This window comes from Amia ocellicauda, chromosome 6, assembly GCF_036373705.1.
Source record: "Amia ocellicauda isolate fAmiCal2 chromosome 6, fAmiCal2.hap1, whole genome shotgun sequence".
In the NCBI taxonomy this organism is placed as follows: domain Eukaryota; kingdom Metazoa; phylum Chordata; class Actinopteri; order Amiiformes; family Amiidae; genus Amia; species Amia ocellicauda.
Window position 1 is genome coordinate 31,002,343 of NC_089855.1, and position 20,214 is coordinate 31,022,556.

At 38.7% G+C, this 20,214-nt stretch overlaps 1 protein-coding gene across 2 annotated transcripts in view; it reads left to right on the forward strand.

Moving 5' to 3' along the window:
* Positions 1–20,214, forward strand: part of fstl1b (follistatin-like 1b) — a 52,833-nt gene that overhangs the window by 21,891 nt on the left and 10,728 nt on the right. The window contains exons 3-5 of one of the 2 annotated variants that reach the window (XM_066706880.1): positions 13,443–13,544; positions 15,599–15,728; positions 19,288–19,320. In XM_066706880.1, coding sequence (XP_066562977.1) covers positions 13,443–13,544; positions 15,599–15,728; positions 19,288–19,320 — 265 coding nt within the window. Of the gene's footprint in view, positions 1–13,439; positions 13,545–15,598; positions 15,729–19,287; positions 19,321–20,214 lie in introns of both variants that reach the window. The other variant, XM_066706879.1, reaches the window with a different exon arrangement.

The window sequence follows — 20,214 nt, forward strand, 5'->3', positions numbered from 1 at the left end:
TAAAGGGGGAGTTACTTGCATGGACGACTTCAATTATCTCTGTCTAATTAAGGCCATCTATTACAAGGGGAAGCCCTTCACACAAGCGAGGAGAAAAGTCTGATTTCAGCACTGAAAGTCATGAATTAAGTCAGTGCAAGGCCACCTGTTCCAGTTTGCGTGACTCTCTTTCACACTTGTCAACACTCTGCTACTTTTTTGAACTTGGAGGCTTAACTGACATGACAAAAAGGCAGGTGATGCATGAGAGAGCAACTCATTCTCAAAGCCTTCCCAACTGCAAGCCCTGAAGCACAATGACATAAGGAAACTTGTTCTGTCCCACAATCTTTGATTAATTCTAAATGTTTGGAATTGTTCTACTCCCTGATTGTTAAAATGCATATATAATCTAAAAAATCCTTAATTTTGCTTTCTCCCCCACCGCTGACTAGGCACGAATATGTCTGCTGCATAAAAGTATTGTTGTAAGCAGATCTTTTTATGTAGTACTCAATTCATATTTAAGCTTTAACTGATTACACAACCAGCATGGATGTCATACTGATAGTTGCATGAGCCCTTTTGTTAGGAAGGCATCCTAGGGAGTAGTGCATTCAAGAAAAGACACCACAGGTTAGCTGTTGGTTGCTACCGTGAATGTCTGATATCTGAACAACAACTGTTTTTATATCGTTTATTTTTTTTTCCCTTTTAGCTTTAATGAGCTTCTGACAGTGCTATCTAATGATGATGTTCAAAGAGATGAGGGCCACATGGTGTGTTAATTAATTTCTTGCTCCCTCCCTAGTGCTGTTTTCAACAATAGTGCTCACAGATTGATGTGATTAGTATAATTTATTTATGTACCTTGGAATTATTATTCCTGCTTTTGAATTGATTTAACTTGGTTTAACATGTAGAAATGTCTGTGAATGTATTTGTTAGGTGCAAGTGCAGGTGAGGTCAAAAGTAGGAATATTATTAGGAGTTGGGGGGGGGCGACACTGTTTTTACTAAATATGTTATAACTGCTTTTCATTTAGAAACCAAAATGACCTTACATGCAAGTTCTTAAAGTCAAGATCAGTGTGCAACGACTGCTCATGTTGTCCTTGGGAAGAAATACATCATATGGCTGTTTTATATAGAGTGTATTGGGCAATACTCATGAATAAGGTTCAGTCTTTTTTTGTATTAGGCAGGAATTACTTGTAACTCAGACTTCACGGCAAGGGTCTGTGCAGAAAAAAAATGCTTTTCACTGCCCACATTTTTTCAGTTTGCATTTGAATGCCTAGTTTTGTCATTAAACTGGAATGTCTGTCTCCATCTGCTCTTGATTAGCTGTGTTTGTGCAGTCCTTGACTTCATAGCAGCAACAGTGGGGGTCGGAGAGCATGGTTTCCTGTGCTGAATTATAGTCGATGTGCTTTTAAGAACATCCGTGCTGATATATACAGTATATAAAATGAATTCAAGCACTCTTCCCCTGTTACCTCCCACAAATAAAAGTGATTAGTCAAATACAGTTGCTGTTGCGTCAGATGAGTTGTTGGGTTTTATTAGAATACCTCAGATTCGGGATTGATTGACATCTTTGGTGGGAAATGAATAGGAAACCGTATTTGAATTTGAATTTGATTGTGTTCTGCTCCCCCTTTTGATGCCTATGCTAATGTAATGGGGCTCATTGTGAACCTGACCTTTTTATGATAACGTCACCCCTCTGTGAAATCAGTCGAGTGTATAAACCTCCCATGTCAGGAGACTGGTCTTTTGGTGTAGCGGATTTATCCTTTACTGGCAGTAGCTGTGGGTGCAGAACGATCGTAGGGGGGCCTAGTCCTGCACACGTTACACCGGTATTGTGTTAAAAAGCTTAGTCATACCAGGCCTTAAAGCAGTGGTGCTGAGGGCACTGTCCCACTTGTTTGTGCCTCAGCTAAGCTCTCTATTAATTCATTGAATACTTAATTTAAGTAATAAATTGGATAATCTGAACTCTTTTCATGGGTTAAGCATAGAAAGCACTTGAAATGTCAAACTTTTGCTGATCAAAACCAATGATGATTTCAATTAAGTACCTGAGAGCTCAGTTGGAACACAAACCAGCAGGACAGTGGACAAAAAACACAATGGACCAGACATTTACAACTCATGCATCTGTGTTCAGCATCCACCACTGAATTATGACAATTGTGTTAAATTGTGCATCTGAGAAATGATGGTTTGACAGGTAAGGTTATGAGAACACCACATGGAAACCAACCCCTCAAACCGCATGACATATTCCAGGACTCTTTTGATCAGCACTATGATGCGCAGGGCCCATGTTTCTGCTAACCTTATCTGCACTACAGCCACAATTGTCAGTCACTTGCAATTATGATGCTGTTCTACCACATGCTAGGCCCTTGCATCCGACCTTCAAAGCCACAACCACATCCTCCTCAAATCAAAAGAGCTGATAGTCAGGATTGCAGTCAGACAGCGGAGTGAGATAAACCAGGGCTGTGCTATGAAGCATGGAACACGAAACAATCTGAACTCTCAGAGATTCAGGCCACCATATCCACCGAGTGGATGGTCTTTGCCGTGTTTTGCAGGGCAGCAGAGGAGCCACAGGAACTATACACTTCTCAGAAGGCATGTTCGCTCTTTCTGCGGCCAAGAGCCCAGCAGAATCAACACCAATTTACACCAATCTAATCGGAGTCATCAAAATCTCCCAAGTCATCGAGATTCGTTCTCAGATCAATCCGGGAGCCATGCTGAGGAATGTGGGTAATGGTCTTCAAATGTTGTATCTCTCTTGAGCCCAGGGGCCGGGACACTTATATATGGCTCTTGTTCCCCACCTAGCACTGCATGAAAATAGCCATTTGACTGTTGTGGCTGTCATTTGGTTTCCCATTTATTTTTTTGTTCTTAATATCTTTATCTCTTTTGTTGAGCTATGAATTATGGATTTTGTGTTGTTTTGTCTAGTAAAACACCTAAATATTGCAAACCTTTCAAATTTAAATTGAAGTAATGAGCTTTCTTTTTCCTGGAAACGGTTGAGGTAACAATAGTAATACGAAATAAAAAGGGCATCCATGCCCTTAAAAGTGTATGTACTGTTTCATTTTGTCTTTCCTCTGCCCCTAAGCAATGTTCTTCATTAATGAGAAGTAGTTTTTGTCCATGTCTTTTAATTAGCTCCATTTAGCTGTCAAGAAATAGCTGTAGATAGCAAGATTTAATTCAGGAAGTTATCTTTTGACTTGTTATTCTTCAGAGGTTTTTTCCCATTCTAATTATTGCTTATATAATATGCTTTAAAATGTATTCATGTCACTGTGAATTGGGATATTGAGTTTTCAGTGCTTGTTCACTGTAGTGTCACCATGGATAAACACTGAAAGCATATGTAAAAAAAAAAGAGTAGAGTAGAGTGAATAACATAATAACTGGAAGCGTGCGATCACTCTATCTCCATCGCTTAACTGCCACCGTGTTCAGGAGAGAAAATGGAAGGCTGCCATCTGCAAATCAAAGCAACTGTTCAACAGCATTGGGGGATGGGGAGAAGGTTAGTTTTTGCAGGAGAGGAGACATAAATGGAAACTTTCAGAATACTTTCCCTGAGCTTTTCAAAACGTGTCAGTTTGTTATCCTCCTGTTAGTACCAGAACAGAACAGGAGAGGACCTTTACATGTTATAAAATGCTTCTGCTCCCCCCTTGCTCCTCCTCCACTCTCCACTGCACCCCTTCCCCCTCCCATATCTCTCTGGAACATTGATTTTAACATTTCCTGAAATACTCGGCCTGGGGACTCAGGGGAGCAGGCCGAAGGGTCAAAGGGCAATCAACACCAACAGCTGGGCTTTTTCAAGAGCAAGCCTGTGCTCCGAAATAGCTGAGCCACAGATGGGTATGAGCGTGTAACGAAGACACAGTTGTCATCAAGTGACTGTATCTTAATTGCTGTGCTGAGGCCAACAATCAAGTAGTATGGCAGAATGGGTTATAGAGGGTGGTCACACGGCATCTGAGTCATGGGACTTGTAATATTTGTCTGTGAGGGGAATTTTGATTGGGGGGACTCCACTAAGGACAAGCAGAAATGGGCCTTGATGATACAATAGGACATGGGAGAGAATGGTTCCTTTCATGATAGCTGTAAATGAAATCCCAGCGAATCTGGACCAATTAACTGCAACATACCTATCTAAACAAACCAATTTACACCAATCTAATAACACCCATCTAAATTCCCCCATGTCATCCAGATGGCATTATAAGAATTAGGTTAGTCTGAACCTGCAGTTACCCTTTTCCTGAAAAGCAGATCTTTAATTGTATTGTTGTTCCTAGTAGGCCATCTTTTCAGTGGGGGTCATTCATTTGCCAGCATGCTTTGTGGTTTCCACAATTAATTCAGATGGTTTTGATGCATGTCTTTGGGAATCAAATGTAAAGAGCTGACTCTATATTGCCCCAAATATCCTGCAATGTGCTATGTTGTGGGCAATATAGTCTGGACAACATTGGCACCAATCTAAATGATAGCACTATGTGATCCAGGCCTGCACCATATTCAATTGTAAGCCTTCTCAATATGTTTGGTAATGTAGTGCAGTTTGTGGAATTTAGTTTATGAAGAGACAGAGAAAGTAGAGCATATTTTGCAATCGAATATAAAATAAATCAGGTTGTCCTCTCAGTTGATAAACTACAGAAAGAAACACATACATGTTATGATTGATTATGAACTAAACTAAATTCAGATTCAGCTTCTCTGACTAGAAGTGTTTTATTAGGGGCTAATATACAAAATATATAGTTTAATTCCTTCCCAAAATAACAGCAGGTCCAGTTCTACAGTCTCTGATGCAGTCGTGACTAATGTTTCCCTCATAGAATATGAATATACTTGGCCGATTAATGCACCTTAACCTCATAGCTTTCATCTAAGGGGCGCACACATGGTTGGAGGATACCCTTCTCATGCATGCAGATCAGAAGCGACGGGAAACGGCCGGTCTAGCGTATGGGAACTCTTCTTATTGAAAATGGTGCTTTTTCTGAAGATGAACAGTGTTCTGCAGAAACCGCTGTGCCCCTCCACTGTGTGGTGTGAGAGAGAGTCTTTTTTTTACCAATTTGGCTAGAATTCAGGACTGGACTGCAGCCAACTCTCTGCTTTTGTTTTTTTCCTTCCTCAGAGGTAATGTCCGTTACACCTACAGCCTTGTAAATTTCAAAATATCTAGCAACTCAATGGGAACTGTTCTGTGAAAACAACAGTTTATGCTGTGTATTTATTGATTGAATGATCTTGCTAATGGTCTGATGTCCATTTGACAAAGCAACTGGAAATGTGCCCACTAAGGTAGAAGGCGGCTTAGACAATTTAAGATAAGCGTGAATTCTTGTATTATCTCCCACATTGTGAAGCTCAGTTCAACGATGTATAAATATGCACCTGGCCCAGCTGCATCCCTTCAAGGTCACTTGCTGAACAAAGCAGATTTTACCACCAGTGATTTATATTCACTTCTCCTTTCTGATAATACACTTCTTACCTCAGTGCAATTATCCTTTCCTGTCTTCCCCTCTACCTTAAAGCTAATCGCCTTCATTTGTAGTTTTACATGAAATTATACTGTGGTAATAATGTTTTAAAATTATATAGCTACCCTTGTAATGTTATGCATGTCCACAACAATGGATGTCAACATTTTAAAAGTCACGTTAGATAATTGTGCCTTCTAAATAATAATGATGATGATGATGATAATAAAATCCAATTTAGATTAGTCTGATACTACTACTATTACTGCTGCTGCTTCTACTACTACTCCTACTAGTTACTATAAATAAAAATCTATGATCTTCTCAAGTCGGGTCAAGACCCTGGTGAGGATGACAAGCCACAGATGAGTTTCCCTGAGAAGGTCTCTGACAGTTTGTGCAGAAAGTCTTTGGTTGTGCAAACCCACAGTTTCTCCAGCTGTCTGGGTGGCTGGTCTCAGACGATCCCAAAGGAGAAGAAGAACCAGATGTGGAGGTGGGCTGGCTGGCCTGGTTACACATGCTCTGTGGTTGTGAGGCCGGTTGAACATATTGCCAAATTCTGTAAAGTGTTTAAATATAAATGGGTAGAAGCGCAGTGTAACATACAGTGTAACACTGTAACATAGTTAATTCTCGTTTGTACTCATGTGCTGAATTCTGCAGTGTAACTATAATCGGCCAGATATCCCTTTTATTATAGCTATTGGAGGAGGAGGAGCCAGCCTATCAGAAATACCAGTGACCTATGGGAAGGGGAGAGTGTTGGGCTCAGTGATGTCATCAGACAGTCTTGATAAATGTGTTCAATCCCATTTAACCCTGGGTAATTAGCCCGTGACTTCTGAGTGTGATAATATTCCTCTGAATTGCATCTTAATGATTTAAGTCAGCCAGCCATTCATTTTCACAATAGCATGAGCTTAAGAGGAAGGGTGGAAAAAAATGAAATAAATTGCCCCCCTTTTCATACAATGTGTCAATTTATATCTTTCCCTAGATAAGAATTAAGACCTGGAGTTAGTGGGATTAAATCACATAAGCTTTTATCCAGGGACCTGCTGAAATTTCTTAAGTATGGAAATTAAATGAAGCATAAGTCTTCTCCTCTCTGCAACCTGGATAAGAGGGAGGGAGATAAGTGCTCTTGTTTTGCTCCCAGGACCTACTGAAAAATTGAAGTCAAACACAGGCCCGAGGGAAAGCAAGTCCTATTTAGGTCAATTTCTGTTTCCTGAAATAGGATGTTATTGCTCTAAAAGTTTCTCTGATCTTTTTCCTTCATTTTAAATCATTTTATTTTACAATAGGTTTTGACTGGAAAGCCATTAGATAAATGGAAGTGCTGGGTAGAGGGAAAGAGCCTTCGGAAAAGGGTGTGTTCAGCTTTAAGAGTTGGAGATGGGGAACTTTACTCACATTATGACTAATGCTATACAAAGGAGAAGGGAGGGGGGTGGGGGGCAGGCAAGGGGAGGTAGAAAATTATGCTATCCGTGGGAATTGCAAAAGAAAACATAGCTTAAAGCCAGATGTGGCGGGTTCTGTTAAAGAAACAAACTGTTGGCTTACAGATTTTTCTTTGTCTATAACACTGCCATTGTAAGTAGTCTTCGTATGTGGTTCGCCCCTCTGGAAACAAAGATGGCTAGACCTACAACTGGAGTCAGTCCAAAGGCAAGAAATGTTCTGGTAAAAAAAAAAAAAAAAGTCAGATTTTGCATTTGAGTTTTTGGCTCTCTTTAGAAAAGAATAGTGTGCATGTGTGTGTGTTTGTGTGTGTGTGAGAGAGCTAGCCAAGTAATAACACCACCAGCAATAAGTATCACAATGACAGCATCCATTTTCCTTGAGTTCAGTCCTTGATGGGGAGTTTCTAACTCATGGGAAGTTAAAGAATCTGTGTTTAATTCAGCTCCCCTGGCTCTAGTCAAGGAAACGATTGTTTAGAAACAACCTTTTTGAGACAAAATATTTTAGCTTCAGAGTGATTAGTTTGAAGGACTTTCCTTATTGAATACATTAGAGCAGAGGTTTTGAAGTTACTGTTTACTGTGGGTGTAAATACAACAGTTACCAGGGGTAACCAGAAAGCAAGCCCCAAAGTTGATATACTGTATGTTTACAAACTAGAAAACATTGTAAGCTTAGGACCGGATTAAATCAAAACTTTGACCCACCTGCTAATAGAAAACTACAAACCTGTTCATCATAGCGGTTACATTTATGATTAGAAGAAAGTGTAGTTTTGTAGTTAACAGAATTAACCCTTTCACTTGGTCAAATAGTTTATACTAAATGGCCCATCACCAGTTTTTACGCAGTTTCTTCACTAGTGTCAGACAAGTGTTTTTTGTGTTTGTCTTCTAAACTTTCAATTTTGTATTGCTAAAACCACACACTTTATTCCTGTTAAAAAAATCTACACTGAACATGAACATGAACATCCTACCTAAAAGTACTAGATGTAAATTTATTGATTTGACTATAGTCATCTCATCACTGGATTAATACCACTGGATCCCACAAACTCTCTTTGACTTTAAACATTTTGTCAGACGTTTGTGTTTCCTCCAGCTAAAGCACAAACCTGATTGACTTTTCCACCAGGTTAAAATCACCACTTTTTGTTTGGTTAATAGTGTTTAACTGGAAGACCTCGCCAGCGCAAATGTACTTCTGGGACTTTGAAGACACGCACCAGCAGTCCAGAGGTTAATAGACTGGCACCTTCATTGCATTAGCAAGTCTTGCGCCTGATTCTCTGCAGGAAATAAGGAAAGAGCGGGAGGGGGTTAATTGAAGGGGACGGCCTTTTATGCCTCAAGCTCTACTTGGCGCAGTTTCATTGGCTGCTCTCTCCACATGTGTTTCTCGTGATTGGCTCGCTGTTTAGTCCACCCGAGCCTGGACGCTGCAGATGTGCTGAGGAGAAGTACAGGATTCTGGGTCAGCCAAGTCTACAGATAAGCAGACTGCTCCAGTTCATCCTCGAATAAGGTTTAATTCATTCCCTACACCAAAACATCAGCTCTTACCTCTACCTTGTCTTAAAAAAGTGTCCCTGGCATCCCTGTTTGCAGAGCTTTATCCGCAATTATTTTCCTTTGAGCTTTTCGAGATGTAGGCGGGACTTTCTTCCCAGCTAATCAAATAAAGCTGTGGCAGAGTGAACAGAGAACAATATGGCATTGTCGAATTCCAGATGTGCAGACTCCCAATGGACGTTGTCAAAACACTGTAAAATCACGTAATACAATTGACATGTATATAGCAAATACCCAAACGGGGAGAATAACAAAATATGCAGAATGCAAAACAATTCCATTGATATTGTACATATGCATGCAACATCATTATTTGTGCCTGATATGTATTGAACTAACCAGTGAGCTATCAAGGTAGGACATTACAAAACCAGTGCATATCTTCTCTCTTATTAGTGAGTCTGTTCCCACTTATTTAAATTCCCAAGCTTTTGCTAGTTTTGCCAAGTTGTTTGCTTTCTTTAATTACAGATAGGCCTGCTGCTTTTTTATCACCTTCGGGAATGAGGAGAGAAGTTAAGGGCAGGAGGTGCATGATTGACTGATAGCGTATTCTCCCTGTATCTTGACATTTCTTGTACAGTCCTCAACCTTTTGATCTGCACAAGTTGTTGCCTTGGTGACATGCTACATTTGAACACTGTCTGGAGATCAGCCCTCTCACAGTTCGCAGATGTTCTCTTTTTAGAAGCAGTTACAGTGTTACAATATGATTATGTTGCTTAACCCTTTAAATCTGTAACCCACTCCCACTGGAAAATACAAAGAAATTTAATCACCAGAGGACTCAAATACACTTGCCATCTCCAGGGAGATTACTAAGCCAATTTTAGTAAAACCAAGTTGACCTTTTTCTCCTTGCAAATCTAGACTGGACTGCCTATTAATATATTATACCAAGGAAACGTCTCAATGTCACCCTGATGATAAGAGCTTCCTGTTGTTATGGCAACAACAGAATCAAAGTGTCTTCTGGGAATGTAGTACGAAGATATCCGCTTAGAAAAATAAAAAAAAATAACACTTTCCCTAAGATATCTTCTTAGAAGTGGACGTACTACATCTGCGAACACCATCTCCTATGAATTGTGCGAAGGCTTGGAATTTCTGTATTTTTTTAAATCACTCTGATCGACTGAATTGGTTACTAGAAAATGTGTTTTTGATCCATTCATGCCCATTGTTTTACTGTTCAATTAAAAAGAAGTTAGTATGAGTGTCTTTCAAAATGTGTGACACAAGCAGTCGAGTATCCTTGTCAGCCTGCAATACTAAAAACAAAAACATGATACAGCAAAAACTATTTTATTTCCTGAGGATGGCCTTAGTACAGTTGACTTTACCAAATGGGTGCTAAAGTTAGACACTGCCACCCTTGTCTTTATCCACATAACACTTGTCGTAACTTAGAAAAACTGAACACACAGTGCTGTGACACTGTTTCTGTTATATAATCACACCTCGTTTAAAATGTTAGATACAAATGGTTACTTTAAGGCACTGGAGAACAAGCTGCTTGAGACATGCTGCACATGAAGGCATTTATAGTAAAGAAATGGCCTTGGAGAATATTGACAGTGCTGGAGTTCAGTGAACACCAATCATACATTATTTGTATAATTCCTTGGAGATTATATCCAAGTCCTAGGGCCTTACTGCACAACTTCTGCAATCTGACAGTAAAGATTTCAAGTTCTTAACATTTGGTTGTTTTTGTGTGTCTGTTTTTTTTTTTTTTCTAAAGTAATCGTGTGTCACTGAAAAAGGTCAGATACAGAGGTATGGCAGGAGGCCTTTACTGAAGGGTAACCATCTGTCTAGAAAATATACAGGGCCTCTTCGTTTTTGTTGGTGCATGTGTGTGTGTGTGCGCGAGTCTGTGAGTGTGTGTGTGTCTTGTGCCGTCACAGCAACAACAGTTGAGCAATGTCTAACAACCCGGGACAAAGGGGAATGTTAATATGCATAAGTATACCATGTATGTCAGAGGAAAAAAACAAATAAATAAAAAAAGCCACAGTGTCATATAGGATTGTATATTGATTACATAGGCAAACTGTAAAATAAGAATGATCTTTATGGAAGAATACCCGTACCGTGTCACAGAAGCGTCCTGGCGAAGCATCGAAATGGGAATCTCAGGGTCAGTAATATACCAAAAGTTCCCAGCTATGCTCTTAACCTGTCCAAGACTTCAGTGTCCATGCGTAGCTCTACCAAAAATAGTTGCTTTGTCCATCATCTTTTTCCAGATAGAGATAGTGAATCAGAATGACCCAGCATCGTTTGGAGAGCAGGTTTGACTAAGGAGGCGATAACATAAAAATAAATTAACAAAGCAATGTTGAGTCACTTCTTCACGTATTGCATTGTTGTCTACTTACACAAGCTACAGCGGAAATAAGAATCCAGATCATCACAACAGAAAAGTACATTCAAAACAGATGTTTAGAAATTGCGGTGGCAATGGACACTGGGTTTTGGTTTAATTTTAGCCTTCTCTAGGTGCGCTTTAAAAAAATCTTGAGATCCTTAAGTTTACTGTTATATTTCTTTGGGAAATTCTGTGGTTTCAGTGAGTGTCTATTATTTTGATCTATAGTGGGGCATTCAATTTAATGTACACAATACATTAAGTAGCCGTCAGACTAAAGACTGCAGTGCAAAAGACAGACCTTTAGTATTAGGTTCATGAGATGAAAGGTACTGGGAGTCTGTAATCTTTTTTTCTGCCAGAAAACTTAAATACTGACTGAATACCAACAGGATGGTGCTCTGTCATTTAACATGTTGGAAGATGTCTGTTTTAAACTACCTTAATTTGAATCATTTCCAGTATGTCTTCCTCATAAAGGACTTCTTTTGTTTTTCAGTTACGTTGACCTTTTCATCAGTCGACTTCTTTTAAAAGCTAGCAAATCAGGAGAAATTCTGTAAGGCCCAAAAAGCACAGATGTGTACCTTCTCAAGTAGTATTTTGCTTTCGGTGTGTTTATATGTTTAAAACTATGGTCTGGCCCTGGAACACCTGAATTGAGACAGGTCAGGTTTCTGAAGCAGACGACAGACTGAAACTGTCTGGGATTATTATGGAGCCAGGTGGCGGCATTTTTTTTTGGTACGTATTTCACTCAAAGTACAATTACTGGGATGGGTAAAAATAAGTCATAGGTAACAAATGACCTGTTTTTCTTGCTTTATATCTATGAAACTTGAAGCTTGTTTTCCAAAATTGGTGAAATTACGAAGGTGGTTGCAAAGTCATTTTATAGCCTTTTTCTAAGTATCATACATCCACTTCTTCCATCTTTAAATAAAATAAATACATTCAATTGATTGAGTTGACATAAATCAAACTGCCAACCAATTTATAATTTTGTCCCTTTTCAAAAAGCATTCTGTTACTTATTTCTTTGATTTAAATTAACCTGACAATGTGTTTAGAAAAATCACAAAAATAAAATATTCATTCTGCAATTCAATAAATCCTGCCTGAAAGGATTATCTAGATTTGATATATGAGAAATTAAAAATAATTGATCAGGGAGGGTTTCTGCATGATCTGTTCCTTTTGGGAATGTCACCAGGGTACTGCAATTATGCAATCACACGAATATTAGTATTTGGGAACACAGCCTTGCATATAAATAAACCAATAAATATTGAGAACATCGTGAAGGCTGCATCAGTTATCTGTATATCTCACCACAAGATGTCAATGCAGATTCTGGCTGCCCTGCTTTAGTAAATGCTCATGAGAAATGGGAAGAGAATGCCACCTTGTGTATATCATTGTTAGTGCAACAAAATCTTTTGAGCATGACATTTTCTCGGGCACAAATGATTTTCAATGTAATCCTTTGCAGGCTTCTTCAAATAATTTGCTAATTAATATCCTGTCATTACTAACTAATTTCAGTGATGGTGTGATATCACCTTTGGCTCAGTTAATATACATCAGAAATTAGGTTCTCTGGGAACAATTGAACTGCATGTCAACACGATACTGCCATTAATTTATGTATCCTTCATTAGACATTCCCTGATGCAAATGTGCTTCTCCGGGGTGCTTTTTATGTAGCTTGACTAACTAAAAATAGACGTGTCACCCTTAAAGTAAATTAAATGTGCTTTGTGTGTTTTTACTACCCTGTCATAACAATTGAACTGTTAAATCCCCTTCTGTTCCCGATCCAGACACATGGATGATATATAAGTGTTTTTTAATATTTGTTTTCAACACAAACTCTAATTTTCTTGCTTCTGAATAAACACAGATAATATTTTGAAAGTGTCAGCCAGATCAGCTGAATTCTTTCATTTGTAAAATTACCGGACTTCCGTTACCACCTTTTCTGAAATCTCTGGTTGAAAGACTGAAAGGCAGATCGTAGTTTGCACTTTTCCACTAGATGGAGCCAAACATCAGGCGTTTCGTAAAACTGGAGCTTATTGAGTATTCATTGTCCACTTTATGTACTTTTTATGATCATAATAAATATCACAATTTGCTACAAATATTAAACACAGCCGAATGAGTACGTTGATGTTTGACTTTCTTTTGGATGTAATCCCACCTCACCTATTGGTGCAAAGTTTTTTTTTTCCCCATGCAGCAATTAAACCGAAAGGAACAGCTGCTGTGTCTTGAAAAAGAGACTGATTTGATGGTGTGTAGAGCTCTTGAAAGCAGTAATGAATACAGACTGATGAATCTGTATTCGTTAAATACGTCTATGGTGTTCTGACTTATCCACATTTCCTTTGGGTTTCATTATGATTATTATTATTATAAACAGTTATAGATTGACCTATGCTAAGTGCAGTTTGTATTTCTAATGTCTTACAGCAGGAGGTGAAGAGCAAGTCCAAGATCTGTGCCAATGTGTTCTGTGGGGCCGGCAGGGAGTGTGCCGTGACTGAGAAGGGAGAACCTACCTGCCTGTGCATTGAGGTGAGTTTCTGCTTCATGATTGCAGAGAGACGCAGATGAAAAGGATGCAGTAATAACAAGACTCATGCAGTAATAACATGCATGCCCAGGTTATGTTACCAGGAAGTTTCCAGTTCAAACCAGGCTGTAGCACATACTCTCTGTCTGTTACACTAAATCAGTTACTTAACCTGCTTTGGCGTCTATTTTCAGAATAGAGTGGACTAAAGTGGACTGATTTCAAAACCAACAACAAAGAGGCATATCAAACAAATTCCCATGCCCCCTTCCATAGCTTTTCCAAATTCTAATAGTTCAGGTGGAGCGAAACAAATTAGTAATTAGTAGAAAAAGAGATTGCTCTGAAACAGGGACATCTTCAAGCACAGGCCATATCAATGGGAATGCTTTCCCTTTGATGCCACACTGCACACCACTCTAAAGGAACTATGTCAGGGCTGAAAAGGTTAATAAGGCACTCAATTATGTTCAAAGGTGTGAGGGCTGGCTTTGTCACAGGCCGACGCTCAATTCTCAGTTCATTATCCATAACTTCCAACGCAAAATCTTTTGCAAACAAAAGGCGGTGGTTTTATTCTCTGTGTAATAATCTGTGTTTTCAAAATGAATCAGGAATTCTATAAGACGCATCTTTGTTGATTCACATTTTACTACAAAGCCCAGTGAAGAGAGGATGATATTTCAATACAGACACACTACAAAAGTGACACATAATGCACATATCCTATGTTAAAAACGCATGCTTTCAGAAATATGTAGGATAGACTGAGCTTTCCATTCGAGTCTGTCCCATCACTAGGCATAAGCCCCACTCCATTGAATTTCAGATTCCCATTTTGCCTTAGAGGGCAAATTTCTGCCGTTTTAAACAATGAAAGTAGGCCCCCCTACCGATAGTGGGTTTTTGCCCTGCGTTTTAAAATGTCACAGTGCAAATTGTGTCTGGTTCTGTGGCATGAGGGTCACATAATTGACATTTCGATTCTAAAATGAAATTTTGTTCTCATAATCATCCCTGATCTAAACTAGGCGTGCAATAGGTACTGCAGTCAGGGTTGCCCATATTTCCAGACTCCTGTCAGCTTGTTATAAATGGGCTCTGGAGTTAACAAAGGGTCGTCAGTAGCCAATTCTCAAGGAAAGCAGGAGGAGGGTCAAGCAGCTGACCATATGGGGTAAATGGGGGAGCTGCCCAACTGAGGGAGATTATTAAAACTTCCAACATCAAAGCCTTGAAAAGCCAACAAATTTTAATTGGATTAGTCGCAGGAAGTGGAGGTATTAAAACAAAGAAAGCACTTCTAATTAAATAAAAAATGAGAGTTTTCTCCCAGTTGGCAGTCCTTGTTTTCTTGTGAGCCAGGTGTTATAATCAGTGACTATTCACAGAGTGAAATGCCTCCTCACTTTTTGAACGTCCTTAGAGATGTGTAAAAGCGCGCTTTCTCTGAAGAGGCCTTGTTTATTTGTTCAGACTGAAGTTTAACAGGAGCAGGGTGACACAGCCAGCCAATTCACAAATTGCTCAAGCTCTTTAAGGACTAGAGGCCTTGGATTGAATCCAGTTCACATCTGCACTAAAGTGTCCTATAGCTGCTGCTGTCAAGATCTGTGTCTGTAAAGTATGTGTAAATGCGATGAGAAGCCACACAGGCTTTGCTGTGGGACAGAAACTTGGGAAAAGCTATACCTTGATGGATTTAAATGAAGGGTCAAACTAAGGCCTCCCCAACATGTTTCCACTTGCTTCTATCTACAGCTTCTCAACTGCAAGGTTTCTAAACCATCTTCCCATCTTTTATGTGGTCATCTTCTAGGTCTGTTTTCATCTCTTTGGGTCCATTCAGTAGATTCCTTTGTCCATCTTTGATCTGTTCTTCATGCAATGTGTCCGGGTTACTCCAGTCATACATCTTCCATGCTTCTTTGTGTCTTCCACAGTTTCTGAAACATTTTTGCATTTAATGACCAAGTCTCACAGCCATAAGTGAGCACAGGTAGTGTGCTTTGAATATATATAGATGTGAGTGACCTTTGTTTGCTTGTTGTTTCAGCAATGTAAACCACACAAGAGGCCTGTCTGTGGCAGCAATGGCAAGACCTACCGCAACCACTGTGAGCTTCACCGTGATGCCTGTCTGACTGGGCTGAAGATCCAGGTTGCCCATGATGGTCATTGTGAAGGTATCTACAACACAGAGGAACCAACCCCTCAAGGCACACTATCCCATGTTCGATTCACCCCTCTGAAGTAGTTTATCACATTCACAGAACATGAAAGGTTCATGGCAAGTATCAAGGGCTTTTCACTAGTTGTGAAGAAATTAAATACATTTATTTTTACACATAAGACGCATGATTTCCCAGGGTTATAAAGGATTTATCCAGGTCAGATGTTTAGGAGAGTTACTGCAGTACACTGGCAGCTTATATTAAAGGTAGGCCTGTTCTTTTAGTCTTTATGGCTGCTGTAATTCTAAAGGGAAACCTTCTCCATCACCTTTGGATAGATGGTGCAGTTTATAGTGCAGTGAGAGAGGTTGGTTTGGTTGGCTTTTTGCCCTAAAACCATGTGATGATGGCAGTTGTACTGCTACCCACACCTCCGCAGAGACCTCTGGGGGTGAGGTTTCATCCAGTCGTTTGGCTCCCGCTGTATTTTTATAAAAAGTAATGTCACTTTAAAAAAGTAAAAAAATAAAAAAGTTTGATTGCAGACGTGAATCTAAGACAATGCTAAAGCGATGATGAATGAATTATACATTAGACAAGAAATTAGCATGTGGACGTTTGTGTACAAATTCATAGATGTTTCCAGCGGAGAGGGAATAAGTCCTTTGTTTGTCCTAGCAAGTCTGAGCACATGACTGGTGTGCTGTACGCCTGCATCAAACCACTTCAACACATTATTACAACGTAATCTGTCACCTCTAGTGTTTGAAGCAACAGCCAAGGATTGTCTAGTAATGGTGACCGCTTTGTGTGAAAATCTCATTGTTTAAACTCGGATTAGCTTTAAATAAATGGTGGATAAATAGGTGGAGTGTGAGGACTCTTAAGTGCTTTGCAAGACAATATGTTTTACTTCTCTTTGAAAATCACGTCTTGGAAACCCAAATCACAGTGAAATCAGCTTTGTCACAATCTATATCACAGGGACATTGAACACTAATTAAATAGGTTCTTTGTTTGAGTTGAGGCTACTGTATTTTCTTTTTTAGGGTTAGTGTTTTAGATACACCTTCATAAAACTGAGGCAGACACAATGGCAATTGGCTTTTAATAAGATTGAAAAGCAATACCTTTTTGTGGTTATTAACCAGTAATGAAAGTATATGTCAAATACAGTCTATATAGTAAAACATTATTTACACTTAAAAAAAAACCTATTATTAATAGTAGCAGTAGTAGTAGTAGTAGTAGTAGTAGTTATAATTGTATACTGTAATACTTTTTTTTATTCAAACTAGTGCCCTGAAGTCAATGCATCAGTGCGTCCCAGTTTTTCCGCAGTCCCAAACAAGTTAAGCATTCTAGAGTCTTGTGACAAAGCTGACAGAAATAGCATTTTTTATTATATGAAACAGAATGTTATTTTTGAATAGTGTTATTATGGGTTGATATCCCTTTTTTTAAGCTACATAACCCACGCTATGTAAATAGCTACATAAATGTTTGCATTTTCTATTTATTTTGGAAAGGTTGCAAATCGTATATTCTGATTAGTAGAAAGCACAGTGTTTAGTTTTACTTAATTGATGGGGGATAAGCTGTTCACAGTATAGTGGTATATCATTCAGTAATACATTTTTTTATAAATACTGAAGAGGTTTTTTATTTAGGTTTTCATTCATCTGCCATGCATTCATTAAGCAACACTATTGATTTAGCAGGTGTTTTAATGATCAGAGTACATCTTCATTTATTTCAATTCTGGGGCAAATTTAAATATCTGTACTGTACACAGGTGCCTACAAATAAAAAGTATTTAAGAAAATGCATGGTGAATTATAAGCATTTAATGTGAATTTGATAGGTGTAATTTTCTATAAACATTGAATATTGACAAGAGAATGGAGTGCAATTTTATGGAATAAAAAAATTATTCAGATCACGCTTAAGAAAACTGCCAGAATCCTTGAGGCAGGTTCTCTGTAGAATTTAAATTGGATAATTGTGCAGCAAGTGTCTTCCGTTTAGACTTACTAACACCCTTAATAAATGTGTTAATCATAATATAATTTGAAACCCCACAGTCTTTGTAGAAGAATTACAGAAGCATATTAGAATTTGCATTAATATTGTGGTGGAGCTCTGTTAATTGAAAGTTACCTGTTTAATCTTTTAAATATATTTAATTAAATCTCAGCACTTTATCCTTGAATGGTTGAAATCAGCTTAGTGGGAGAATGTCTGAAAAAGACCAGCACTTGCCACTTTTTTCATGAACAAGGCTTTGAAAGGGAGTCCTTTTGGCTTTTTAGACTGTGGGTAGGGCTGAAACAGCTAGGCAAGTATTGGAAACACTTTAAATATAGTTTAGCACTAATCTCATTGTGTGACGAATACAGCTAAGCACCTTTAGATTTGCCAAGTGTGTAGGCGTTTAACTGTGACAGGTGAGTTCACACCTCCGTAGCCTGATTACAGCTGGCTCCAACATGAAGGTGCCAATAAACCATTATCACATCCGCCATATTCATCTCCATAATTATTCATGTAATAACACGTTAGATGGGATCTGATAAAATATAAAAACTATAGTGTATATTATCACACAGTATCATCCACCCAAACCAAATCTCCCTTCCAAAGGCATACGTAGGAAGCTTATTAATAAGACAAAATGGTGCCTAAAAATTTGTATCATCAGTTGTAAGTGATTCATTCAAGGAAACTATTTTTTTCACATCACACCTCTCCATTTCTGGTTTGTTTTGTATTATGTATCCTCAGTGAGGTTTCAGTGATACTTTACTGTTTTGCTCTCAGATTCGTAGGTTGTTATCAGCTGTTCTATGAGTTTACTCCAGCAAAAAACACCTCTGGAGATCTCGCAGATGTGAAAATACATTGCAAGAGTGTGCGACCTTCACACGGTCTTGAACAGTCCTTTGCCAGACAGCCTTAAAACACATTTCCAGTCAGTTTACTTACAGACATTTCTGTGCATTATTATACATGGAATAGATTAGGATAATAGGATTATGTTTGGATGACAAGTAAAATTATAGGAAGACTTTCAAATGTGTCTTATTTTTTCTCCCGGACACCCAATAACACCAACTAAATTGTAACTTTCCAAAAGTATGTTGATATGCAAAATCCTCTTATTGCTTTTGTGCACACCTATTTATCTCAGTGCCAGATTTGCCCCTTCCAACAGTTATGTCCAACAAATGGAAAACACATGTGAATCTGGAGCAAACAGAATTTGATATTATCCTGTCAGTCTGACACAAGGACAGAGAAACACACACGGCACACAGACCGGTAAAGAATGAGCGCAGAATACAGAAATAAATGAGGCTTAAAATATTGTAAGCTATTCAGACAGGCATATATTTCATTCCCTATGATTGCTTTTGACCTCTGCTGAGATCCTCTGATATCCAAAACGAAAATCATTATCATTGAAAATGTAAGCATAATGCATAGTGACTGAAGTCAGTGAGAAAGATTAGATGATTCATTTGTCCTGTGATATGCACTCAGATCTTGCCTTTTCTTTTTTTCTTTATAGAGAAGAAGACTGAGAAAATAGCTGCAAGCCCAAGTAAGTGAATTCCATAATATTCATAAATCAAATGCACCTTAATAACATTTAAGAGATGCACCCAGAAATCACCTCTTCCAATGTGTGGCTTTTGTTGATCTGATTATCTGCTTGAAATATTGAAAAAGATCAGTCTAACAGACTGTGGCCATTGACAAATCAATGATGTGGGAAGTCAATGTTATATTCTAAAACACTGGCTAAAATCTACAAATTAAAACATATGACCTACGTACTTTACCAATTTAGAGGTCAGATAAGTCTGCATTGTCTTCATTAATGTCAGTAATGTATGTTTTCCAGATAAGGTTTCTTGCCAGATAAATCGAGTTATTTGATAAAACTCTGATTCCCACTGGACAGAATATGATCTTGAGAGAAAACACTTGAAAAAAATGATTTGAGTCCATTTACAAGTCTCTTCAGGTTTGAGATTAATTATTTCTAATGCTATAATTATTATTATTATTTTGTATTATTACCATTTATTTTCTCTCTCTCTCTAAACGTCTATACTTTCTACCTTAAGGGATAGGCAACAAATGAAAGACAACATGAATTGGAATTGAAGTGAGTTAGGAGTAGTGATGTGATGAAGGTGAGTCACTGAGGCCCAGAGTGACTCACCCTCCTCCTCTGATGAGTGAAGGCTGTGTTTCTGCAGAGAGACCCAGGCTCTGCATGTTAACATGTGCCCGCAATCTGTTTCATTCTTTCAGATAGGTCTGGAAGTGCCAATTTGTAGCCTAAAACAAGGAAGCGTTCGTGCGCAGATTGTGAATTAAGAGCTACAGTCATGGCCGGGAGGGAGAATTGTAGCCAGTGGCGGGCTGAAGCAGACAGGAGCGGCAGGGGTTGTTATCATAGCAACCATATGTGCTGTGTACTTGAGGG